Consider the following 27,676-nt stretch of genomic DNA (forward strand, 5'->3'; position numbering starts at 1 on the left):
AAAAACAGGAACTGCAAATCCTTTGTGTGAATTGGCATCAAACCCCCTCAAAAACGTGCCCACAACTCTTTATAGTGCTTGTTTGAAAGCACAGTTGTATTTCTGTCAGCTCTTCCATCACACAAGATTCAAGGGTTGAGAAACCTGCATCCCAACACAGGGCAGGTCGAGTGTGTTGAGGCAGGGCAGTGCCCAGGAGGCACACGTGCCTTGCAGGGACTCATCTGTGCATGAGGGACTGGTGCTGGGCGGGGTGGCAGTGGTGGGAGGGCAGCTGCACACTGTCCGTGCTTGCATGGGAGAAGGGGAGCAGCCTCCCTTTAATGCCCCTAGTAAGCAATTGTGGATTCGCCCTATCTAAGGAAGCAAAGATCAACAAGCTCTGCAAGATGAGGAGAGGATTTCGCCCAGAGCCCCAGCCCCAGGACACAACTCACACAAACCTGGTCTGGTTTAAGCCTCCAGGTCTCCGTTTCCCCCTGCTTGGCTGTCATCTTCTCTTCCACCTCCCGCTCCTCCAACTTGGCACGGAGGTCTGTCTTTCGAAATGAGGGCTCTGGGCTTGTCTGAAACCTGCTGTCAGAGTAACTCTGGGGACAGACCAGCTGGAACAGTAACAGTGAGAGGCGCTGAGGGAAAACTCCTCCTGCCTCTTCCAGTCATACCTGGGGCTGCCAAAAACGTGCCCAGAGCAGCGTGATCAGACACACCTATTCCTACAGGCTTTTCTTTTCTGGCTCTGGCTTTACACCTTCCTGGAGGAGGGGGGCTTGTGGCATCCGCCTGTCTGAGAAGGAGCACGCCAGAGGCACTGCTCCTGCCAGCACAAAGTGCTTGGTGAAGGGTGCCTTAAACGTCTCCCACAGGCTGCGATAGGTACACGATGGGCAGGAACTGCCTGGAGAGCACAGCAGACCCTTTATTAGCTGGTGAATGTCCCTTGTAAAAGGGTGGTTTAGAGTTCTGCTTATGACTTCATCTCGGAGAGGTTTGGACAGCAAGTGCATAGTCTAATCTTAAAAAAAAAAAAGGAAAAGAAAGAAGTGGCTGGAGATGCGTAAAGCTAGGGTGGAGAAGCTTGGCTCGGGAGGCTGCCGATGCAAGACTGTCTGTGAATTAGCAGCGGCAGGGGAAGTTTGGAACAAGCACCAATATATTCTTTCATTGCAACCTCCGCTGAGACTGTGGAGGCAAAAGTGGAAAAAAGGGATTTCGGTCCCAGTCACTTTCCCCATTTCAACCGGCTTCGGGAGCCAGGGTGGAGGAGGTCTCTCCATTCTCTTCCCCGTTAATTGTGTAATTGGGGAACAATGCGCCTTGTGCACCCGCCTGCCCCTCTCTGGAGGGCTGGTGCCGGGCGAGCGCAGGGGCCGGTCCCGCCGCGCTGGGCTGCAGGTCCAGTGAGGGTCTGGGGTCCGGGGGGCTCCCCGAGGGGGCGGCCGGGCTGAGAGGGGGGCCCCGCTTGGTGAGGCAGGCTCTGGGGGCTCTCCTGCGCCCAGCTGCTGCGGGAGCTTTGGGAAATTGCAAGGAGGCTCTCGCAGAGCTTGTGAACCCTCCTCTCCTCGAGCCAGCGCCCCTCCTCTGCAGCGCTGACGGTACAACGATATAATAATGATGGGTGGCTGAGACTCGCATTTGAACTTGCAGGCGAGCTCCCTGTGCCCACAGCTCGGTCCCGGCTCCGCAGCTCGGAGTCAGGTGCTCGCCGGCGGGAGGGGAAGGGAAGGAGGGGAGACCGAGCTCTGGGAGAAGGGGAGACCCCGGAACCACCGGCTCCTTCCAGCACTAACGAGGGGATTTACTCTTTCATGCGGCCACTGGGATCTCTGGACTAGCCCAGCCACCACGCTGTGATTTTTTGCGATCTCTGCAATACGCTACCTTTTAAGGTAACTATAACTCTTATTCCGGTTGGGTTTTTGTGGTTTTGGGTTTTTTTTTCTTTACATACGATTTCCAGCAAACACCTAGCATAAGATTTAAAACAATTCTTTTACTGCTGTACCAACAAAGAGTTTGAGCTGCAAATCTTAAGCGGGAGGGAGTAGCTTGATGATTGGTGAATTTAAACAACCTGGGGTAAGTTCAGCGACACGCGTGGGGAGAGAAGGAGGGATGCTCGGGGACCCACAAGAGAAAAAAACCCACCCAACCAAAAACAACCGGTGCAAAGAGAACAAAGAAAACTAGGGGATAGAAGACTTTGTGGGTTGGGAGCCCTGGCAGAAGTGTTTGGTGCTGCTGGGTTTGGATGGCTGGAAACGTAGAGCCGCACCTTGGCGTGCGATGGGGCTCGGGAGGGAGATGGGAGGAAGCTGTTCCGTACGGGTGATAAGGACACAAAGCGGCAGGAGCGACCAAAGTGGACCTTTCCTCCGGCCACCAGGTTTCCTAGCACTGGGAAAAGCGTGTGCTCGGTCTCCTCCGCTCCTGTGTGCTTCCCCCTTCTCCCTCCCTACCCTCCCTCCTTTTTTTTCTCTCCCTTTTAATCCCTTCCCCTGATGTTCCTGGAAAGCTGCGCGCAGGGCAGAGCGGGGCTGAGGTGCTCAGCATCTCTCCCGAGGAGCCGGAGAGCAGCGTTCCCTGAGCCACATTTTCACTGCGGAGAGGGGGGCGGTGGGTGAGGAGGAGGAGGAGGATCGCCAGGTCAGTGGAGCAAAACGCCCCCTCTTAAACCCGCGTCCAGCTTCTGGGGCACGGGCACTGCCTTCCCCCTCCGCTCCGCGGGATTGCGCCTTTGTGTTACAAAGGAAAAGTGAGAGCATCGTGGAGGGAACTCCGGGAGTCCGGACGGCGGGAGGAGCGGGACTCTGTGTGTGTGTGTGTGTGTGTGTGCGCGCGGGGCGGAGGGACGGGCACCCGCGGGTCCCCAACAAAGGGGAAAGACGCTCATTGTCCCCCCGGTCACGTCCTCCGGCCACCCCCATCCCTCCCTGCCGGCACCGCCGCTCGGGATTAAGCCCCGATGGCTTTTCTTTCTTTCCTTTTCCTCTCTTCTTTTTCTTCCCCCTTCTCTCTTTTTTCACCCTCTTCTCCTCTTTCTCCCCCTTTTCTCCCCTCTCTCCCTTTCCCCTCTTTCTTCTTCTTTTTTCCTCTTTCTCCCCTTTCCCCCTTTTTTCATTTTCTCCCCTTTCCGTTTCCCCCTTTCTTCCCCCTTTTCCGCTTTTTTCTTTTTTTTCCCCTTCTCCCTCCCGTGTTCCCCCTTTCCCCACCCATTTCCCCCTTTCCCTCTTCCCCCCTTATTCCCCCATTCCCCCTCGTATCTTCCCTTTTTCCCCCTTATTTTCCTCTTTTCACCCTTATTTTCCCCTTTTCCCTCCTTATTTCCCCCCTTTATTTTCCCCTTTCCCCGCCCTTTTTTCCCCTTGTCTCCCCTTATTTTCCCCTTGTCTCCCCTTATTTCCCCCTTGTCTCCCCTTATTTTATTTCCCCCTTGTCTCCCCTTATTTTATTTCCCCCTTGTCTCCCCTTATTTTATTTCCCCCTTGTCTCCCCTTATTTCCCCCTTGTTCCTCCTTATTTCCCCCTTGTCCGTCCTTACTTCCCCCTTTCCCCCTTATTTTCCCCTTCCCCCTTGTTTTCCTCTTTTCTTCTTATTTTCCCCTTATTTCCCCATTATTTTCCCCTTATTTCCCCATTATTTTCCCCTTTTTTCCCCATTATTTTCCCCTTATTTCCCCATTATTTTCCCCTTTCCCTTTTTTCTTCTCCCCTTATTTCCCCCGTTCCCCCCTTTTTTCTCCTGCCCCTCCTTTTCTCCCTTTCCCTCCTTTCTCTCCCCTTTCCCCCCTCTTTCCTTTCCCTTTCCCCCTCCTTTCTCAATAGAGCCACGAACACCAAAACCCTCAGAAAACCCATCCCAGGACGGCAGACCATAACCACAGCGTGGCTTTAGTGGGGCTGGCCTTATTTCCATGCCTTTTTTTTTTTGTTGTTTTATGTGTAAAAAACCCGAACCGAAAGGGGAAGTTTTCCCTCCGCCTTAAGGGGAGCGGGGCGGGTCCGGCGGGAGGCTGTGGCAGGGCTGGGCTTTGGGGGGCGTCCCTGTGGCACCTTTGGCACTGCTGGCTCTAGTACTCCCGTTTTTGGTGTTCCTGGCTTTGGTACTCCCGTTTTTTGATGTTTCTGGCTTTGGAATTCCCGGGTTTTGGGTCCCGGTTTCGGCCGAGGGCGCGGCCGCTGTCGAGGAACGGGTGGCGCGCGGGCGGCTCTGCGGCGCCCCCTGGCGGCGCGCGGCCCTTTCTCGCCAGAGCGAACCGGGAGAGGGGAAGAAAAATCCCACTCCACATCCCTCCCCCCAAAAAAAACCCCACACCGAACCGAAATCACAGCCGGAATAAAATAATTAATGAAAAACAAACACAAGGATTCCAATGAGAACAATTCCCCCGGCCCCGTCTTTGTGTTCCTCGCACTCCACACACCCTGCACTGGTGTCCCCGGCACAGGAAGCACAAGGAGGTGCTGGAGAGTCCAGAGGAGGCACCAGGATGGTCACAGGGATGGAGTAGCTCTGCTAGGAGTAAAGGCTGGGAGAGCTGGGATTGTGTAGCCTGGAGAAGAGAAGCTTTGGGGAGAACTAATTGTGGCCTTCCAGGGCCTGAAGGGGCTACAAGGAACATGGAGAGACACCATTTACAAGGGATGGAGGGACAGGACACAGGGAATGGCTTCCCACTGACAAAGGGCAGGGTGAGGTGGGATACTGGGAGGAATTTATTCCCTGTGAGGATAGTCAGGCCTTGACACAGCTTGGGCAGAGAAGCTGTGGCTGCCCCATCCCTGGAATTGTCCAAGTTCAGGTTGGAACAACCTGGGACAGTGGAAGGTGTCCCTGCCCATGGCAGGGGGTGGCACTGGATGGGCTTTAAGGACCCTTCCAGCTCAAACCACTCTGGGATTCTCTGATTCCATGGATACAAAGATGCTCCCTTCACCACTGTGGGTGCTCAGGAGATGCGGGAAGGGATGACTGTAGCAATCCTGGAACAGGCTCTCCAGGGAACGGTCACAGCCCCAGGGCTGCCAGAGCTCCAGGTGTGTTTGTACAACGCACATAGTGGGATCCTTTGGTGTTCTGTGCAGGGCCAGGAGTTGGGCTGGATGATCCCTGTGCATCCAGCTCGGTGTATTCAGTGACTCTGGAAAGCAGGAGCGGGAAGGCGGAGCTGGCGCCGGGCGATGCTGGAAGGAGCAGGGTGTGCTCGTTGCTCCTCCACAGGCTCCTGGACTCTGGGACATCACTCCACGCGCTATCTCTGGCAGCTTTCCACCGAGCCTCTGCGTGATTGTGCCAGAGCCTGGAGCTGCTTCTGTCATAAATTAGGGTCTGGGAGGGATGTCCGGAGGCAGCAGCTACCACAGCAAGGAGCACCAGCACAGGCTGCGCACTGGTCATCTTTCCTGCCTGTGCTCCAGGCTGGAGGCACCACTGTGGATGGGGAGGCTCCAGTGAGGAAGAGTTCTCCCCACAGCTGCAGGAGTCGATGAGGAAAGGATGACGCAGCTGCCCCAAGGACCTTTTGCAAGGCCTTAGGAGGACCTTTCCAAGTGATAACAGGGCCAAGCAGAGGCCGCTGATGAATCAGATGCAGGCTGATGCACCATGTGGCAGCACAGTGGGCTAATTAATCACATGGCAGAGACGTGGTGAAACTGGCAAAGTTAATTAGGCAGCGCTGATGGGGAGGTGGATACATGTCAGCAATTAACAGTCAGATGGTGCAAAAGGATCAGAGGGCTGCAGGAGCAAAAGAATGCAGAAAGTGTGTGTTTCAGAAAGGATGGCAGCTGTGAAGGTTTCAGAGCTGTGGAGGTAGCAAGAGATGTGCTGTGTCTGGCGTGGGTTGGTTGTTTCCAGCTTGCTGGGGTTCCACTGGGAAGGTGTGTAATTTACTTTTACCCATTAGTGTGAGCAACCTTCCTTCACTCCTCCAGCGCCAGGTTCTGTTGGGTTCCTCCCTCCTATTTTTTTTTCTTTCAGTTTTTTATGTCCTTCTGACTTTTACTATGAGGGTCAATGGGCAGAGGCTGCTTTTTACATGTTTAAGGAACTTGTCCAGCTTTCACAATGCAGCTGTAGAGCATGTGCCGAATCAACTTCAGTGTGACCTGAGAAGATGCAGGCTTTAGAGACAGTGTTACCTCTGTCAAAGTAGCTAATTTCTCATTGTCCCAGCCTCAGAGAAACAGGGAGTAGTTTTCTGATGGTGAACTTTAGTCTGTTCCACACCAGGACAATTTTCTGTCTTTCTGAACCTGGAGTTTTAAACAGAAAGAGAGACATGATGTTCTCCCATCTGGTTAAATTAAAATAGCATTGGTGTGAGATCAAGCTTACATTGTAAACTAAACACAAGCTGGAATTTGGTCAGAACTTACTGCTCCTACGAGTTTTTACTGTAGTAAGGAAAGGTAGCAGCGCCTGCAAAACCAGGAGCCACAATTTTCCCCACAGAGACAAACCCTGCTGCAGGTTTTTAAAGTTGTGAAGTTTGTCAAGGACTTTTGGTGAAAAGACACTGCACTTAGGGTTGCATCCCAGTTCAAAAGGCACTGTAAATTCCTACTGTAGATTCATCTGCCTGTGATAGCTCCTAATAAAATGGATTGGTCCGCTTGGAAACTAGTCAGCAGGCAACCCAAGTTTGGTGACGTTAAGTGAGATACTTTTTTTAACATAAGGTGGAAATTAAACACTTACTCAAGTCTTGCAGCTTGAGTTGGCAGGATTTTCTCACAGTGTTATGGATTTCTCTTACTCTGGGTGTAGTGACACCAAGGGGAAAAAAAAGGAAAAAGCCTGTGGAAAAAGGTATGTTTAGAAGGATTTTGGCTAATTGCAGTGGACTTAGGGGGAGTATGGCAGCCAGACAGCAGACTCTTGTGAACTGTAGAGTGCAGGAATGGGGAATACAAACCAGATTTAGAGCAGGGATTTTGCTCAGGAGGCTACAAGGGAATAGAGTCAGCTGCATCCTCTACCAGCAAAAGAGGAGGAGGCAGGAGCAGCCACATCCCAGGGCAGTGGCCCGGAAATGTGGGCAGCACTGAAGGGGAATTGGGGTGTGAGGCATAAGCAGCAGCCTCTGCTTTGCCTGTGGCTCCTGAGGAGGATTTTTGGCACCATGTTTGCAGAGCTCTGCTTTCTCCTAAGCCCTGGGGGGCTGAGTGAGGTGCTGCTGTTAAGGTGTGCATGTTTGGAGAGGCTGGCAGGGGTAATTGCATATTTAATTCTGGCAGCTGTAGTGGAACAGCACTCAGTAACCCAGGAGTGTTTATGGGAGCCCACCAAGGACCAGAGCGTGAAAACCAACCCTCAGGCGTGGAACCTTGTGTGGGAATCACACTCCTGAGCCCAAGGGCTGGAAATCAGACCATTCCTCCAGGGTTTTTCATTGCTCAAGTAAGCACTTCAGGACAAGGAAGATTTATAAGAAGTCAGAAGGTGGTTTCCAATAGGCAGATGGGGATTTTTGGCAGGTGGCTCACATGAATCTCTGTGCTCAAAGTGTGCAATTTTTTGGAGCCGTCTGAGCATTAGGTGCAGCAGGTGTAATTCCTGTTCTACTCAGTAAAAGGCTTAGAGCCATTACAGCCATGAGTGCTCTCTTCTGTTCCCATGGATACCTTGAAAATTGTCCTTCCACAGTTTTCTTTCTGTTTTCACATGTCACTGTGGGTGTGTGCGTTGTGTTTGGTGGCTGGAAGCGCAGCAGCAGGGTTTGTTTTCCTGCCAAACATGGAAGCAGTTGTGTCATGGCAGTATTGCCATGAGCTTCTGAGGGCATGTGCCAGGCACCCAGAACTCCAGGTCAGAGCCTGTGGAGCAGGTGGTGTCTGCAACATGCAACAAGCCCTGTTCAGGTGCAGCACACCCATGTCCAGGAAAGAGAAAATACTTTATTCTTTTCCTTGGCCAATGTCTTTGATTCCCTGATTTTTGCTCCCAAGAGCCAAGGTTGCCTTCAGGGGAAGGAGGGAGACAAAGCATGTGGGTAAATGTGGAAAGCTAAACTTGTAAACATTCTGTTCTGGATTTTTTGTTTCGCTGTTGATGTAGCCAGTGTGTGACACATGGGAGCACATGGGGACAGATCATCTCAAAGGAAGGTCTGGAGCCACTCAGCTTTCACAGGAGCCAGAACTTTCACAGTTTCTTGCAGGCAGGTCCATCACTTACGACCTTGGAAGGTGGAGAATTCTGTCAGTCTTCTTTCAGTGCTCTCTTCAGAGTGCTGGTCTGAGTGGGTTTGGTGCTTGGGGCTTCCAGCAGTTTCGGGGTACAAGCATTGCTTGAAGGACATTCTAGTCTGTGTAGGCTCAGATTAACCTCTCTCTTTTTTTTTTTTTTTTATTTGTTGTGTAATAATGAGAATCATTTAAGTGTTTATCTAAGCAAACCATGTGACTGTGTGTTTCATAGCTGGTCCATTGATTTCTGCAGTTTCAACCTCCTCACTCATTACAATATTTTACAGGGAATTTATATCAGGGCAGAGTATAGAAATTTAAAATTAGATATTAAATAACTGTTTTGTTTTCTTCATGTGGTGTTTGGCTTGTGTAAGTGTAGGAAGAGATAAAGCTTTAGCTTGGTGGTGTTGGGGGTGTGTATAAGGGTCTTCACAGAAGGTGTTATGGCATATAGGACTTAAACTGAATGAAGTCAAAGATGTCCTGGTTCTTGTTTGGGACATGAAAAGCGCAAATTCCATGAAGTTCATGTTGCAAAATAAGTGATATCACACTGTACACTCAGCTCTCCTGAATGGCCGAGGCAGAGTTGGGGTGTCCTTGGCAGTGCACAGCCAGCTCTGTGGAAAGCAGCTGCATTCCTTCCTCCACGCCCTGGGAATAGGTTGCAGCACATGTTTCCCAGTGCAACCAGCTGGCTCTGGCCATCCATGCATAGGGAATGAAAGGCTCTGAGGCTCTCAGCCCTGCTGGGTGGGAATTTTTAAATTGCTTCATTGGAAAGGCTTGGTTTGTGATGTTTTGCATCTTTTCTGGGCTGCTCAAATGTTACAGGATATACATCAGTTCGCACAGGCTTGTGTGAACTTTGGGCTGCAGCTGTGAGCTGTGGAGAGAACTGTCCTGAGACTGGACACGTCACCATCAGTTTTCTGAACATGTCTGTCTGTGTGTCTTGCTATCAAGTTCAGTATAGCTTGTGTGGTTTTTTTTACATGTATTACTTAATGTTTTACATTATAAATATGTCCAATGCAGGGTCCACAGTTACAAAATATACATATATCTGTTAAATCTCTGCTAGACTGATCCTTAAAGCAGTTCAACTTTAAGAAAGAAATCTCTCTTGGGCAGGAGAAAACCATCAGTTATGTTACTTGCACAAGTAAGGAATCCAAGTAGCATATTTTGACAACAAACTCAAGGGTTTGTGATCAAAAATTTTCAATGGCAGGGTTTGGAAAAATGCTGCTGAAAGTTATTTTTTATGTTGTCTAGATGGTATGTGTGTGTAACTATATGGATGAGGGACTCTTTATAAACCCTTAATAGTTGTTGATGTTTATGGGTCTTGTAATGTTTTCATCAGCATGCTTTTATAATTTTTGGGAGGTTTACAGATTTGATGTGCATAACTATGAACTGAAATAGAACCGGAGAAATACTATTATGAGCATGCAATTTATTGTTGTGTACATATGATACACATGGAGACCTTTTCAGCTGTTAGAAGGTGGAGCCTTTAAAGGAAGTTAGAAGCAAACCCAAAGGGAACTGATGTGTCCAAGTATCACTCTGGACTCAATCACCTGAAACTCGTTAGGAATAATCTGCATTCCACAGGGACGTGTCGACATTATAACAAGTTTCCACCATAAATTACTGAATGGAGACAGCCTGGAAGCAGGAAGGACTGCTTCTGATATCAGTGACAAATACTGATGTACTGAGTTACAACATTTTGAAGAACACACTGCAACACTAACCACTTATTTCTTTGTTCTTCATTTCTAGGTCAAGATGTTGTTAAGTATAAAAAGTATCTTATGGATGTACTCTACGTTAGTTATAATATATATGCTGCCTAAAGGTAAGTCTGCTGTATATTAGAACCATGTTGTAAAATTAATTTAGTGGTCCAGTTGGTGGGGTGTTTCTGAGGACTCAGGAAACAACCCAAACTCTGTGACACTAAGTGTTTCTGTGTTCCCCTCATGGCTTTGCTGGTTTACATCTTGGGCTGGGGCTGCCAGGAGCTAACCTGGGGGCAGGTCCCTTGTCTGCTGGGATCTGGAGCAAAGATATGTCAGGGCAGCTGCATGTCCTCAGTTTGGGTGGAAAGGAAGGAGCCCTTACTACTTCTCTTGGCAATTACATGGTGAAACTGAAGCATGTGTTCATGTGTGGTTGCCATGGTTATTTGAAAGTTTGAGTCAGTAAGGACGATGTCTCGACAGCTGCTGCAGACTCACAAAATCGGGATAACAGCTTTCCCAAGCAAGATTTTTCTCTGTTTTCTTTTCCCCTTCTTTCCAGGAACTTTTCAAAATGATTTTAGCCTTTGGGAAAATCAAATCTACACCTTTTTTTTTTCCTTCCCACACAACTTGAACACTGTTGCTAGTAAAGTAGTCCTGGCAGAAAAGATTGTTTGCTTAGTGGAGCCAACTGGAAAAAAAGTTCAATTTTACCTCAAGCAAGTTTTTTACCAGAGTAGCACAAGGGACCACAGTTTCAAACTGAAAGAGAATAGGTTTAGATTGGATATGACAAAAAAATTTTTTACAGTAAGGCTGGTGAGACACTGGCATAGGTCAGTCACCCAGAGAAGTTGTGGATTCTTCATCTCTGGAATTGTTCCAGGCCTTGTTGGATGGGGTTTGGAGCAACTTGGTCTGGTGAAAGGTGTCTCTGACCAAGGTAGGGAGTGGAACAGAATGAGCTTTAATGTCCCTTCCAACTCAATTCTGTGAGTCTGTGGTTCAAAGTGGATTAAATTGCAGTACATCACACACATAAGGAGAGGTCTAAATGTAAGATTTTCTCTAAGAATCAGCCTCTCAATGGAGAACATATAAGGAGAAAGTAAAATAATCAAAGAAATCTGACAAGAAATTTACACCTAACATTTATTTTATGACTTATTGTGGGTTTCTTCATATTTACTTGAAGCACAATTCCATGGTCAGTCTAATCACATGTGCATTTTAGTATTAGATAGGATAGTCCTGCTCTTTTTTCATCCCTGGTGCTAGTTTTTGTGCATTCCTTTGTGCTGACACAAGTGTTTATGTGGGTATATGAAGCAGGTAAAAGGCTTGAAAGAACAAATGGCATTTCTTTAAGTTTTGATTTTGGGTTTTTTGTCCCCCCTGGATCAGACCACAGACCTGACTCACTACCTTGCAAATGCTGGTACTGGCAGAATTCAGGGATCCAGAGGGTATCCCTGGAAGTGTGGAGGAGTGGGATAGATCCTTATAGTGCTAGAGCATGGGATGGCATGTTTCCATGTCCCCAGACTTATTCCACTTTTTCTTACCTCTTAAATGGCTCCTGTTATTTCCAGAGCAGATTTTTTTGTACTTAAGAAAGTTTTGTGTGGATGTCCCAGTAAGGACTTCTTCAAAATGTAGATCACGTTGTAATCCACCCTTATTTGCTGAAAATTTTTGTAAGAATTTTTGACACTGATGTTCCTAGAACACACCATTAACTTTGTGGGGTTTACTTTTGAAGTTGAGGGCCATTGTTTTGCCATTGAGAGACTTAAACATGTTCAAAGTATGGCCATGGTCAGGAAGACAAAGAGAAAAAAATTTCCTTTTTCTTGAATTGATCCAAGTCATGATCCCAAAGAGTTTGTGGCATCCTCTCATATCCCTCTCTTTTGCAGAAATGTCAGTCATGTGTAATAATATTTTTTAAAGATGAGCGTTAGAAAATTCACAATCTTTACAGGTGCAGCTGTTTCTTTTGTTTAAAAATACTCTAAAACTAAAACATACATCAGCATTTGATTCTATGATTTTGTGATTGCATGATTCTATGATTCTGTTTTGAATGGTTAGATTTCATAAGTTTCAACCCCTTCTTTTTGAATCCTTAATTTGAATATAAAATCAAAGCCTTAAAATACCCAAATCCCCACCACTCACTACTTTGCTTCCTGTCTTTGTTTCCCACTGTAGTCTTTGTGAATGGTCACATTCATAAACACCTGTAGTGTTTGCACAGCACTCTCATTAGATTTTATGTAGCAACAGAAGTGTTTTTCCTTTGGGGGCAGATTGAGAATGTCCTTGCATGGCTTCTTTCAGACTTTGAATTCTCAGATGTGTGTCAGGAAGGCAGCAGGAAACGGGCTTTAAGCTTCTGGGTCACACGACTGTCCCTCTGTGAGACTTTGGCTGTTTGCTCAGGTATAGGTGAAGGATTAGTGACAGAAGTTCGACATCAAGGTTTATGACTGCTGCTAGTGTGGCATTTGCTCACTTTGAACTATCTGGTGTTAGGGTATTGTAGTTTACGAGCTGGCCCTTGTGATTATGATCAATGCTGGAGTTTTTCTTACCTGTTGTAAGTGTCTATTTGTCCTGCACCCTTTTATGAAAGCTTTGTAATCCAGAAGACATGAGAAATCCCCTGGATTGTAGTGTGTGAACTATTCTTTCAAAGGTATATGAACAACATGACAGTTTAAACATCAGTTTGTGTGATCAAGTTTATGTTTTCTGTGCTATAAAACACGTGTGTGTGCCTATGCTGTCTGCATGTTGAGCTCTGCAGCTGAAATTTACACTTGCCTGGCTTCCTGTGAGCTTCCTGCAGACTACAAAGTAGTTCTTAATCACTCTATGCCTCTTTCTCTTATTCTTCTTGCTCAGACCACAAACCACCTAGTAAAGGACTCAGGGGTTTTGTTGGGTCTCAGTCTCTTATCTCAGTGTAAGGGTAGTGTGTAAGTGGTGCACTCAATTTAATTCATCATTATCTTCATTAAGAGATTTGTAGTTAATGAAAAGACTTCTCAGACTCAGTGCTAGCAGTTGGATTAACAAAACACATAAGTTTCTTGATCCTTTTTATCTCTGCTTCTAGGCAGGGCAATATACCATATGTCTAGGCAGGTTGTTGATGAACTGAAAAATGAAATGCAATTTATTTTCTCAGAAATTTATCTAAAAATAAATAAAGTCTTTCATGCTTTAAGCATGTGGAATTTGTCTGCAGAGTCAGAAGCAACATTCTGTTCAATTAAGCTTAATTATATAGCAAAATCACTCCCCTAAGCAGTGTCACTTCATGTAGGGTGGTCCTTCCTTCAGAGTCCCTGTCTATTGCAGACCTATTAGTCTGATCATTATTGTTAATGTGAAACAAAAGGGGAAAGTTCTGTCATTTTCCATCTCTTTGGATTCAAAATTGAGGAATTTTGTAGCATTTACCACAGGAAAAAAAAAAGTACAAATTCTAGATAAAGAGGCTTTGTCATCAAGCAAGATTTTTTTGATCCTATCTGCAAAGGAATTAACAAGAAATGTGTCATTGGTAGGATGAGTTGACTTTGCAGCTGGAATAGTGGACTGGGAGGAACTAAGGAAGTTTTGCTGGTGAAAAAAACCATGACAGCAAAAATCCCCAATGGCACATCACCTCCAGAATCTGCCTAAAGTCCAACTGCACCAACTCTGGTCCCACCATCATGTACAAACCCCTCACTGACTTTGCAGGGAGTTCTGTCAGGATATGTGTTTGTGGCCAGGTGACTTTTTCCTTCCCACACAACTTGTGTTTTTTATCTGTGTATTTTATTTCTTTATGCATTTTCCCTAATGAATTAGTTATGTAAGAGTGATCATACTAGTCAGTAACTGAGGGAAATGCCTGTATAAATTGCCAAGCAGCAAAGTAATTTCAAAACCATTCCCTTGTTAAGAGTACATGATGTTAGAAGTATTCTAGATCCTGCATGGTGAAGTGGAGAGTTAGTATTATCACAGTGTTGGCAAATTCTTGCTTTTCTGAGCTTATCCTCTAATTTACAAAGAGTTAGTTAATGCTTTGTTGATATTTTTGCCTGCCTTGTCCCTTTTAAGAGAGTCTATCCCATACCATTGATAGTAGCTGATATGGAGTATAACCATGAGGAAAGTGCTGAAGGGAGAATAAGAGCTATGCGGATTAATATAAGTCATGGATGCTTTCTGCATTGGTCAGTAAATTCTGCTAGACTGACTAATCTGGATTGCTGCAAGAATTCAAGCTTTTTGAAATTGTGCAGAAACATCATTCAGTCCTATTTCAGATATCATTTCAGACAAATATTGTTTCATTTTCCAGTAGGGAAAAGCTTCTGGTTTCTCCTTCTCTTTTTCCTTCTCTTTCTTCTCTTCCTTCTGGTCTTTCTTTCTTCTACTCATCAAAACAAATATTTTTTTTCTATAGTGTTTTATAATGCCTTCTGGAGCTAGACAGACCTGTCTGTAGCTACAGTCTCCTATTCTGGGACATAACACGTTTTAAGCTAGTTCTAGTTTGCATGTTATTATGATATGTGCTATTTGCCAAGGGTTCCAGTTGGCTGATGTGAGGATTTTAAAGAGAGGAAATTTCCTCAGGGTTCAGTGCTGATATTCCAGATTACTCATAACCAGAAACAATGTTCTCAAAAGTTTATTAAAATTCTGTCAGTCAGAATAATTATAACTAGGTCATTCTTCATTTAAGAAGAAAGTTTCTGTAATGTGTATAGATGACAAGAGATCATAATAAATACTAAGTATTTTGAGACTGATTTTAATCTCCCACCTGTGCAATTTGGCAGTAATTCCATCACAACTGATGGAAATGAGAATTCATTCTATATCTTTATCTCTAACCCACTGTAACTCAGAAAAGTTTCAACAAATTTAAGGTGATATAAAAGGTCTCTGATCTAATCAGTTTTGATTCCATCATCTTGACTCTGTCTGAATTTGTTCCCAAGGAATTCCAGTTAGTTAGGCATAGATGGAAAAGACCTGAGAACTTCCATTCAGGATTCTGGGTCTTCCCTGGTCAGTCTATTTTTCTCTTTTTCTAGTTAGTACTTTATTATTGAAATGCTTGGGCATCAAGCTGATGATTCTTTCATTGAACATTTTAGATAACACTATTAATACTTTATCCTGTATAAAGTAATCCACCTCTGTTTAAAATAATCAACGTAATGAACAATTTTCCCTTATTATCCTTTTTGTTCTTTTTTTTTAATCTTTCTTTTTTCCGGTTCTTTAATTTTCCCTGCTTCCACCAATCCTCTACTCTTTATGGAGAGATTATATTTTTTATTATACCTAAGTAGCTAGATAATTTTCATGTGATGGTATCTCATATTTCATGTATCTCTCTGTTGATGGCTAGTTTATTAATTTATTATATTTCTAAACTTCATGAATCCTAGTTCATCTCAAATTAAGGATTACCATGTTTCACCTTTCAAAAAATGTTGGAGTGCAAGGTAGTGAAAGAGGTACAATAGATACTGTTGTGCATCAGCTTTTAACCTTCATTAAGCCACTATTTGGGTGAAATATCAGTACCTAAAAAAAGTAAATCTGTCAGAAATCCTCTCTTCTGTTGCTGTGTGCAGGTTGGATGAACAGTAGTCAACTTCCCCCTTAGGATATTGTCAGATGGAAGCATTTCACTGCAAAATGTTTGCAGCTGGAGATGTCATAAAAATGATAAAGGTTCTATCACGTCATGTCTAACCCAGGAAGGGACTTTCTCTGCTCTTTACTTCCTTCTTTGCTTTAGCATCCTAAATTCTTCATTTCTGCAATGTCTTCAAGCTCCTGAGGCTACCAGGAAACCCCTCTGAAAGAGTGACTATTAGAGAGAATCTCACTGGGAAGGCTTTTGTATCAGCACATTTGCGATGCAAAGAGTTAACCCCTGAAAGAATAAATAGTGGAGTCAGGGATGTCATTGCCTGTAAAACAATGGCCTCTGCTTTCCTCTGAGGACAGGATAGATAGACAAGCTGCTGTGAGATGAGGCAAGGTGTAGACACCAGTAGCTCCCCTGTATGTATGCTTTTGGCCAACAATAGGCAATAGCAATGAGGGAACTCATCATCTCTCACTCAGAGTGGTCTTTCTCCTGTCAACTGGAGACACAGCTCTTGCAGTTCATCTGTCATCTAAAATTTCAGGCTAGTTTCTGAAGGTCAGTAACTTGGTGACTGTAACGGATGGATAAAATAAGTCACAATTAAATTTGCCTGAAAAGGGCTCCATCAGCAGCCTAAGATTGGTAAAAACTCTTTTTTAGCTTATCTTAACCAGTTAAATTAACTAAGGTTCATGGGTTTTCAGCCTTGCACAAGCAAATCATTAAATAATAATGAAATATATAAAACTTGGTTGTAATAATGCCAAGGTCATGGGTTCAATCCCCTATGTGGGCCATTGACTTAAGAGTTGGACTCGATGATCCCTGTGGGTCTCTTCCAACTCAGAATAGTCTGGGATTCTGTGATTCTATATCTGTTTCTGATTTTGCTGTTTCACTGATGTGATTTTTCCTTTCTACCCACCTCTCTCCCCTTTTTTCCAGTTAAAGCAGAAAAAAAAACCCTGGTGAAAGGGTCTCTCTCTGGAACCTCAGTCCTGCCATGCTTCTTCTCGACCACCCCCACCATCGCCTCCAGCTACGCGGCCGAGTACCTCCGAATCAAGTGGTCAAAGGTTGAACTGGATAAAAGTGGGAAGGATGCAAAAGAAACCACAGTGCTGGTGGCCCAGAATGGCAACATCAAGATAGGGCAGAGCTACAAGGACAGGGTGTCTGTCCCAACCCACTCAGAGGAGACTGGAGACGCCTCCCTGACCTTCTCGAAGCTGCGCGCAAGTGATGCTGGGGTGTACCGCTGTGACGTCATGTACGGCGTGGAGGACACACAGGGCATTGTCTCCCTGGCTGTGGAGGGTAAGGATTTCTCTGTTTCATTTGTAGCCATCACTGATTCCTGTTAAATCAGTGAAACTTGGTGTAGTAGTATGCAGTAAGGTCGTGCCAGGCAAAAACAAGAGGGCACAACTCACAGGTGTCACACACGAGGTAGTTTAATAAATCACTCCATGAATAAAGAAAAATAATAGAAAAAGAGAGTAAAAAGAGATATCCTCTAACTCCAAATTACACAATATGTATTGTCAAGTCCCACCCATAGCCAAGTTCCATAGGTTGTATCACAGTGTCTATAAACTTTATTACAGCTTTTAATTGGATGCCACTTTCTGCACAGATGTTCTCTCTGCCGTGAGAAATTTATTTCTTTAACATTCTTTTCTCATGGGTAACTTCTCCCCAAACCTTCTTATCTCATTTTGGTTTTGCTAGCTTGCTGGTTTTTCTCACAGAACTCATTACTAGCTGGTAGGCCTCAGAATCTGCCTACTGCTCCAAAACCTTTCCTAACTCAAAAACCCCTTTTTATCCTCACAACTTGGTAATTTACACAGAACCAGGGAGTATTTAAGGGAGCATCTTTAGCAATTTAGCATGAGATGGGAAGAAGCAACTACCTTGCAGATGAAGCTGTGGTTGGTCTACCTTGATGTACCAAACCATGTTGCCACCAGAACCACTCTTTCTGTGACAAGAGTGCCAAGCACAAAGGAAGTATTTCTTTGCACCCAGTAATAAAGCTTGTGTAGGCAGAAGGAAACTCACCTGAGAAAGCTGCAGGAAAACGATTAGGGGAGAAGTTTGCTGAATGTGGAGTATTCAGTGATAACAGTTTTCTTACCATCACTATTAGGAAATAGCCTCCAAAATTTTGAGAGGGAGAAGTCATGTAGAGAGACAGAAGAGACAGGACTTACAAAATCATAGAATTGTTGAGATTTGAGAAGACCTCGTAAGGTTATGAAATCCACCCATTAAACCAGCACCAGGGTCATCACCAAGTCATGTCCCCAAGTGCCACATCCACATCCACACATTCTTTTTGAACACTTCTGGGAATGGTGACTCCCACCCTTTTCTGGGAAGCCTATTCCAATATCTGACCATCCTTTCAGTGAAACTGTATTTCCTGATATCTAACCTAAGCCTCACATGGCACAATCTGAAGCCTCTTCTCATCCTGTTTCTTGTTCCCTGGGAAAAGAAATCCTCATCTGACTCGCTCTTCCTGTCAGGGAGTTGCAGAGAGTGAGAAGGTCCCCCCTGAGCCTCCTTTTCTCAGCTGAACCCCCCCAGCTCCCTCAGCTGCTGCTCCAGCCCCTTCCCAGCCCTGCTCCCTGCCCTGCTCGGCCTCAGCCCCTGTCCCTGGTGACCCCAGAGCTGCCCCCAGGACTCGAGGGGTGGCCTCAGCTGTGCCCAGCACAGGGTCAATGCCTGCCCTGGGGCTGTGACACCCCATGGCTGGCACAGCACAGGGACCATTGGCCTCCTGCCCACCTGGGTACCCCGGGCACTCCTGGGCATACTGGACACCCCTCTGGGCACCCCTGGGCACCCCTGAGCACAGCTGGGCACCCCTGGGCAAACCCGGGTGCACCTGGGCTTATGTCCAGCCACCGTCACCAGCACCCACAGGGCCTTTTTCACCTTTCCAGCCTGGAGTTGCAGGGAGCTAAAAAAAAAAAAAAAAAAAGGCAAAAGGAGCATCTGCTCTACAGGTGGTTTTTCTCCTAAGTGCCACTTACACAGCAGGGTAAGTACAGCACAGGGGCTGCTCCAGCGCCTGGTGCTGTACAGCCCTATAAGTTTGGCACTAAGCCTGAGCTAACATATTGTGCTGAAAGGCAGGACATATTAGCCCAGGCTCTGTGCCATGTGCAGGCCAGTTCTGGACCCAAGTTACTGTATGTGCTTAGAACAACATTGTGGTGAGTGGAGGTACCTCCTCACAGGAGCCTGGGTTTGGACCTTACCTTGCAGTCCTTTGCAGTTTGGTGCTTTTTGAGAGTTCAGTATTTACTCAGATGACTGAATCCCAAAACAAACATTAATATCTGCTGCTGGAAATTGTGGCTTTGGATCAGATTTTTTTTTTTTTTGGTGAACTTAATACTACATTGTTCTTCCAATATGCCTGACCTAATGTGAACAGTCTATTGACATGGGTTCGATGAAAGGATTTGAAGGTATGGTCTTAATTTGGAAATACAATAAATCAGTGTTGCCATTAATGTCTGCATAACTTCATGAGCTGTTTGGTCCTAATGACAAAAGCAAAAGGGATTCCTGGTTTGAACATTACTTTTCAGTAACAAGTCTACCTGGCATTCCTTACTCCTTTTCAAGTGCTCCCTTGACTACATATCTATATCCAAGAGCAGCAGATGTTTATTACAATAAAATATCTGATGATTTATGGCTATACGTTAACTTTTGTAGTTAGTGCTCCTGCAGAAACACTGCAAAGTGATGAACTGATAACATTTATATTTGAATTCAAAGAAAATTTCACATGCTGTATTTTCTTTCTGCAACTGTTCTTTTCCATGATAGCTTTAATATTAAAATTTTAGGAGAGGAAAAAAAAAAGTCATGACCCAAATGAAAAATAACATTGTTACACTGTCATTTGTGCACTCCATTCTCAATATTCTACATTGTGTAAAGAAATGGCATTTATCAGACTCATCAGAATCTCATGTGAATGTTACTGCTCAAATCTTCTGCCTTCTTTTCACTGAGGTTTTATGGTTTATTACAATTTCTGCTTTTATTTATAAAACCAAAACACATTAGTCCCAAAAGTAAATTGTCTCCATTGTGTTGCCTTTTTGAATATGCACCCTGAGGTGATACCAGTTCAAGAGACTCGATCTCCTGTACACTCCCCTCATGAACTCTGCGCGACCTGTTGTTAGAGGGGCATTTCCATGTTAATTAGTGGGGTATTTCCATGTTAATTGAGGTCATTCCAGACCTGGGGGCTGGTTCAGCACTGTGCTTTGGTCAGCTCTCCTGGGCGGAGCTCGGGCTGCTGCTTGCAGGGTGACCCACGAAGTCCTGGCAAAATTATCACCAGTTTTGTTATTCTGTACCTTTTATGCTCAAATGAAGTAAACCAAAAATTATCAGCTTTGTTCTGAAGTAGATGTAATTCTTCTTTTGCCGTGATAATAAATGTATTAGGTTTATATGCATGTTTGGATATTTTTAGGCCAATTCAGGACTTGTGTCCTAGTTATTTTCAGGATCTCCATTAGTTTTATGGACACTCCCTAATTTTAAACTTTCAAACAAAAAGCACAATCCAGGGTCAATGAAGCCAGGGAGATAAGCTTAGGTAGCTGGCCTGCTTGTTTTTCAAATTAACATTTGTTAGTAACATAATAGGTAGGTGTGAGAGCTAACTTGAATAAAATTACTGTAAATGCTCTTTCTATCCTTTAGTTATGCTGGGAATATAAAACCACTATTGAATACTCTGTGCATCAACCAAATGCATTTTACCAGTGATGGAAGGCACTGTGAATGAAAAGTGAGATTTCTGAGGAAGAGTAATTTTCTCTGTTGCATATAAATTTTCCCAAGTTAAGCTGTGCAAGCTGAATAGTTGGTGTTAGTCATTGAAAGTAAAACTTTTAATATCTAATTTTTTTTTTTGCGTGAGTCTCAAGCTCAAGACCATCTACAAAACTTGTGTGTAATTGTGCATCAATTTTTTTTCCTGCTTAGCTATCCTGACAGATTTGATAATTTACGTGCAAATATTTAGTTAATTTACTCTTTTAGATTCCAAATGAACTTCTGAAGTCCAGAAAAGACAGAATCATATGTTGCTAACAACAAACTTGTGTCCGTACCATTTCAGACAAAAGGTCTGGCTGTCCCAGTGTCCTGTACCAATGAAAGCAGAAATGGCTGATAGCAAAGGGCAAGCTTAAATATTTACCCTATTACTGTCAGACACTTGTCACCCAGGGAATTACTCATGCAGGGATTTCATGTTATTCAGTCCTGAACAGATTTTTTTTTCCCATCTGTTTTTTTAATATCTGTGGATTTTTAATGTCCGTGGCTGGACTCTTGTTAAACCACCAGTTAACCACAGTTGGTTATCTTAGTTGTTATTCACAAAGAAGATTCATTTTTCATCACCCAGTTGGCCTTTTTCTCTGTATGGCATATTTCTGCTACATCATTCCTTGACAAGCAAAAGCTTTCTAAAGAGTGACAGGATTTTGAAAACTGGCACAATTCTGTGATTTTTCTCTGCTTTAGCTGTAGGCACAACCTATGCCAACTACTTGGGTATCAATAGCTGCTTATATTTGGAACTGGATGATCTTTAAGGTGCCTTCCAACCCAAACCATCCTATGATTCTATGATTCTGTCTCAGAGGCACCACCAAGACACTGAGACTGATGATGCTATCTTATGTCTGTTGAGCAGTGCTTGGCTGTATGTGCATCACCAGCTTGTGAAAGAGGTCAGATAATTTGATTTAAACACTGTTTAAATGGTTCATCATAAAGCTAAGCCTCAATTGCCTTTTTTGCCTTCTTTTTCTGAGGGATAATGAGAGGTTGTGTTCAAGTTCCTGGCTGATCCAGTTCATGTTCCTGATCATGATCCAGTTGTGTGTACTGTCCTGGGGATCTGGGAAAGTCATAGCAAAGTAGGAGTGGAAGGGCATATTGGGTCACTTAATCTCATTCCTTTGGTATTACGAGTCACCACACTACCTGCTGTGCTGCCTGCCTTTAATAATCCCAAAATCAGGTGAGAACACCCATTCACATGGGTCAGGTGCTTTCCACATTCCACCTGTGAGATCAGTGTTACTATTTCCCATTTTGCAGTTGGTGAGAGTGTAAGAGAGAGGAGGGAAACACTTAATTTTAGCCCACACAGGAAGTTTGGAGGCAGGCAGATGCCAGCCGTGCTCATTAATTGCATCTGCAGAGCTGTCCTTGAGGCAGGGGACAATGCCTGTGGAGGAGCAGTTTCATCCCACTGGATACCCCCTTTCCTGTTACTAATTGTGGGAAGTGCTTTGCTTCCACCCTGGTTGTTGCTGTAATTACATCAGCCTCTCACACAGGGACATTTTGTGTTCAGATGGATCTAACTGCATTACAGTGCTAAGATTCTTCAGCTTCTTGCAAGAAGAGAAATGTTGAATCACAGAAAATAGTGAATAGGAAGGGACCCACTATCAGTCCAGTCTTGAATATACAGAACAAGTCATTCATACTCATATTTCCTTCCACATGTTTTCTTCTCTGCCTTCTGTGCATGTCCTTCCAAAATGTTCCCTTTATCTCAGGAGCGAATCTTCCTTTGTCAGATTTTGTAATTTCTTGTCTCTACAGTGCTTTGAGCTTTTCTTCCAAACTTTCTTGATGTTATCAGTCCCACGAGTCAAGCTATCTCTCATTGGGAGTCCTTGGCCTCACAGTTTTTGAAAGTTCTTGGGTGAGGTGAGCTCTTTGGCATTCCATATCTCTGGCCATTAATTAGAGTGATTTATAGATGACTATTTTAGCCTTGACTTCTAACCTTTAGGCAAAGCCAGCCTGGGTGAGTTGAACATCAGAAAAGATTTCATAAAAAATATGGGTGTACCTTTCTATGTTCACATTTACTCCTCCTCTCTAGTCATTATGAATTCCACTTGTATAAAATTTTTTTGACCTCCCTTGTAAAAAGCTGACCTAGAAGTAAAATGAGGCAGTACTCTTCATTGTGGAACATAATTGAATATTTAAGAAGATTCTTGTTTTGTATGGGGTTATTATATTGGACAATAAAAGGTAACATGTATGACTAAGTGTAATTAAAACAAAAATCTGAGCAAAGCACTAATTTGAGCTGATTGTTTGTTTTCCTCCTTGGAGATAATTGGATTTAAGGGGATCAAAGTGGCAAATGGGATACTTCCAGTTTTCTTACTCTTTTGTCATAGCTTCTCAGTGAATATTTTTGTTCCCAAAAGTGAGAGGACTTTATTCTTTTGTTATTGATGTTTTGGCATCCCACTGTTTTCAAGAGCCTTATTTTGGTAGTTTCTCTTTGATTCTGCTGCAAATCTGGGGGACTTTCCCCCCTTCTCTATTTTTTTGTTGTTGTTTTCTTCTTATAGCCAGTTAGGAAAATATTAGGCTTAAAATACTAGTCTTATTAATGAGAAGAAACAGTAGTTAGGGAAGTAGAGTAGATGGTAATTCACATTTCTGTTTTATGCAGACTTGTCTTTCTTGCAAGCATTGTAATGATAATAAATGAAAGTTGTTTCCTTGTGGAAATGCTGCCATTCAATGGCACTATTAGCCCTGAGAAACTGTGTGTTGACAACCTAATTGATCCATTCCGTCTACAGCCAGAACTCCCCTTCTTTATCTCTTAAGCAGGCATTTGAAGAGATGCTTTTATTTCATTATTCACACTTACCTGTCTTGAAACCTCACTGCCTCTTGATGCTGAACTTCTGTGCTTCCTTTCCAACTAAATTACTATGGGGTGCTGCATCTTTAAGATAAAATGGGATCCATTTTATGCCATGGATCCCATCCCTGGGAAGGGAAGGGCACAACAGGTAGTGGCCATCAAAGGATGGGAAAGGGAAATTTATTTCTAGGTGATAAAATCCCAGGGTCTACATGCAAGGCATGTGAGGAAACGCTCTGTGGGGGGTTCTGCCTCAGACTGGATGGAAAACTTATGGTGGGAGAGTAGTAAAGGAGTCCTGCCACCCTGAGGGAAGTACAGACACAGCTCAGCATCAATCCCTTTCCTTCTCTGGGCCAGTCTGGGCAGAGATGTTCCCATGACACCTTCACAGGGCTGTGCTGCTCTGTGAGGATGGACACACACACTTTGCATGGAAAAACAAGGTGAGAATTTGTGCCAGGAGTGTCTGCCCCTGGAGAGCAGGAGGTGCAGAGCAGAGGGATTGGAAAAAGCAATTTCTCTCCCCATAGGTTGTTCCTCGAGGCTTTGGCAAGGCAGCTCCTCCTGCTGCTGGGCAAGGCTGTCCCTCTCAGGTTGCCAAAGACCAAGGCAAGGGTCAGAAGAGGGGTGCAAAGCCTCAATTGAGGGACATAAATGAATTATTCATGAAGGAAGAAAACGCTGTCCTATTCCTTCCTCCCATACTGTAACCTCTAATTTGGGGTGTATCTTTAATCAAGTTTTCTTCTGCATTGAAGGCAAGGAGGATCACCAAACTGCATGGTAGTTTTAGCAGTGGGCTGGGGGTTATTTCAGGACTCTGCACCAGAGTGTCCAATGTTTCAAGACAAAAGTTAACAGAATAATAACCACAGCTATCATAATTCTTTCTCCTTAGATACTTTTTGCTGTGTGAGACAACTTTAGAAATTCAGGTTTTATGTTGCCACATCCAACACTGCATGTGGCAGAAGCCTGAGCTCACTAGTGAAAGTGAACTGTAATTTATTAGCCATACCAGAAGCTAATAAACTAACTTCCCCTGCAGTTCCACATTTGGTTACACCATACCCTGGCAAGTAATAGAGCAAAGTTGCAACCCAAAGGTGTGGAACCACAAAACCAGGCTTTTACCCACGGAAGCCCTTTGTTGTTAGAAGTTAAACACTTTACAATTTCATTTTCTGGCCTAAGATGTCAGATGAATGATTCAAAGCCATTCACTCTTGCTCTGACATAAGTGAGTTTTGGATGCTACAAATTACTTCCCTGTGAGTGCTCTTTCTTGCTGCTACTCCTTCCTGTAATTACGCTGACTTTGTCTGCCAGATGTTCAGTGACAACATTATCCTGCTGTAGCCTGTTTTCCAGTTGCTTTATTTGTCCCTAGGACAACTCCTTTCTTGCCTTTTTCTTTCAGAGAGGAAATAGACAAAAAGGGGGGTGGGGGAGGTGGGGGGGTGGGAATAAAACCCCAAAACCCTTTACAAATGTTTTAATGTGCAAAGACTGGGACAATGGATTTTGCCCCTCTCTCTGTCTGACTGAAACAATGAAAGTCCTGCACTTTAATCTTCTTAGCCCCAGGGGGTCTTCTAATTATTGCAGCTGTTGCACAGGCTTATGCTTAGTGACGTCCTCCTTCCCATTCATCTTGGAGGCTCTTTCATGTCCATCAGCTCCTGCTGGAAATGGAAGAGTCTTCAGCTCCAAGAATAGGTGAAGTTTACCTTTAGGATCAGGGTGAGGAGAACAAAGCATTCCCCAAGTTCCTTTCCAGGATTTACAAATGACCAAAGGCTCTTCTTCAAACTGCAAAATCCACTTTAAATTGGCAGGGATATTAACTCTTTATTCCTGACTTATTCAGGTATCACAGGGATATCGCAAGCATAAGCCAGCTTGGAAGGGCAGTGGCTACTTCCAGTATGGAAGAAATGAGATGTGAGATAGCTGGATGTGGAGAAAGCACTCATATATTTAAGCAACAGGAAGCCTAAAAAAACCAACCAACCAAAAAAAAACCAAAAACCAAAACCCAACCAAAAAACCAAACCACAACTTCAGAGAAATACATTGCCATCCTCTGCTAAGGTAATGAACCTTTTGCAGTTGTACTGAGGAGAAGGGCTTTTGTGCCCAGGTGGAGTCATGAAGCATCAGTTAAGGAATCTTGGGAAAAGCAAAACCAAAAAAAAGCCAATTAATCTACACTAATATAAAATACATTTTAATTAACATAACAATGTTAATTAATCAAATTGAAAAGTTGCTTCACATAGTTGAGTATTTCAGGTTTGACTGTGAGTTACAGAGTTGGTATCAAACACTGTCCATTAGTGTCCCCCAAAAACTGAAAGTTTCAAAAGGTTTGTGTGTATTCAACAATAACATGGAGTAAAGGCAGATACCCAGCTTGTGAATATTATTATGGTGTTATAGTCGTGATTCAACATAAATGTTTTATCTGCTTCAGTTGTGAACTCTGTCGTAGTTGCCCATTTCTAAACTCTAGAACCAGAACACCACTCATGTCACCTGAACTCTTGTTTTTACTCCTGTACTGCTGATACAGCAATGCTCGTGTACACCAGCAAGTATTTTGCTCTCAGTGTCAGCCCATTTAATTAATTCTGAAATGTTAAAATAACTGTTTTAGTGCATGCAGTATCTTTAAAAAGAAATAACCTCCAAAGAACATTTTTTGTTATTTTAAGCTTTGAAATGCCAAGTGTGACTCTTTGCTGTTGCCTTACTCATTATGCTGTGAGGGAGTTTAGCACTGAGGCTGTCTGGGGCAGTGTGGCCCCCATTCACCCTGTCATGCTCCTTTGGCTCCCAACTAGGGGTGAAGATGCTCTTTGGAAGCTGTCCCTGTTCTCTGCTAGTCCCTGAAATCCTCCCAGAAACTCTTTGGAATGGTGTCATGGGGCCTGGGCCAAATAATGCAGTGAACTAATCTGACTATTTAACACCCTTAATGACTGAATTTCAGGCACCTGGGATGTTTAATTCAGTGATACAAACATAGACATAATTTTTAAGGGTGTGTTCCTCACTTGTCACTGGTGCCAAAAAGCACATGGGACCATTTGAAGGTGAAATTGCATCGTTGCTTGGAACAAGCTGTGGTGGGTTTTGTCAGTGGTTCTGAAAAGGCATTTTATAGGGATGCTCGTGGTCTGCAAGCTACCAGTTAGTGGCTGCAGCTGGCGTGTGACTCCGTATTAAATGATGAAATATGGGATTCCCACCGTTTCCTCTTTTATTTCCTGTTCCTCTGCAAGTAGCTTTGATAAAATTGATGTCTGATAACTGAGGTTTAAGATACTTATGAGTAATTCTCAGGTAAAATGTCATATTTTAATTTTTTAGTCCATCATAACAAGAAGAAAAATGTATATTTTCTTTTTATTGGCCATATGTTGGTCTTTGATAAGTGACAAAATTTTACTGAATTTTTCTGCGTGAGAAAAAGTATTTCTAAATATATTGGGACCTCTTGCATCAACGTTTTACTAAGTGACCCGTATTTCCAGTTACTTGTAAATTTGAAGACTTTTTCCATCTTTCAACAATTCTCTAATAACAAATACTTGTAAAATTCATTATTGCTACAATGTCACAATTTTCTCAAACTGTATTACAGTGTGTTATTTCCTCATCATGAAGTACGCCAGTAAATTTATCAGAGAAAAGGAACATTTTATGGTTTAGGGGTTTTTTCTTTGTTTGCTTGCTTTTTGGCAATTCTGTGAATGTCTTATGGTGTTGCAAGGCTTCTGGAGAACTGAGAGTGCAGTAAGTGATGCTGGATGTTATTTTTCAGAGACCATCAGGGGACATCCCCTTGATGGTACATTGTAAAAGGCAACGGCAATAGGGGGGAGTGATTTTGCAAGGTGGAATAGAAGATTCCTGCCACTTCAGAGCCCTTTCTGGTTTGTTTTAGATGTTGTCAAATTCAGTGGGAATTGTATGTGTGTAGAAAACCGAATGTGGCTTCTAGATAGATCCTGCCTTAACCAAAACCATCTTAACTCTCGGCCTCACCTCCAAACATCCAGCAAATGCTGAAGTTGTCAAGGCTCTTTCCAGAGCCAGAAAGACTCCAAATCAAAGCAAATTTTGTTTTGCCTGTATTATTTATAGTGAGTGCAGAAAAACATGGTTGTGAAAAAATGACTGAAAGCCATGGATTTATAAATTTTTGTATTTGTTGTGAAAAATGACTGAAAACCATGTATTGATAATTTTTTGTATTTGTGGTAAGCACAGGAAGACACCAGGGCT

At 43.9% G+C, this 27,676-nt stretch overlaps 1 protein-coding gene across 2 annotated transcripts in view; it reads left to right on the plus strand.

Annotated features, from left to right (window-relative positions):
* The first annotated feature begins 1,681 nt into the window (after positions 1-1,681).
* The window catches only part of VCAN (versican), a 104,235-nt gene continuing 78,240 nt past the window's right edge, over positions 1,682-27,676 (plus strand). For both annotated transcript variants that reach the window (XM_071580710.1, XM_071580711.1), the window contains exons 1-3: positions 1,682-1,889; positions 9,991-10,066; positions 16,579-16,950. In XM_071580710.1, the coding sequence (XP_071436811.1) occupies positions 9,997-10,066; positions 16,579-16,950 (442 nt within the window). In that variant the 5' untranslated portion in view covers positions 1,682-1,889; positions 9,991-9,996. The remainder of the gene's footprint in view (positions 1,890-9,990; positions 10,067-16,578; positions 16,951-27,676) is intronic.

The sequence above is a fragment of the Pithys albifrons genome, chromosome Z (assembly GCF_047495875.1).
Source record: "Pithys albifrons albifrons isolate INPA30051 chromosome Z, PitAlb_v1, whole genome shotgun sequence".
In the NCBI taxonomy this organism is placed as follows: domain Eukaryota; kingdom Metazoa; phylum Chordata; class Aves; order Passeriformes; family Thamnophilidae; genus Pithys; species Pithys albifrons.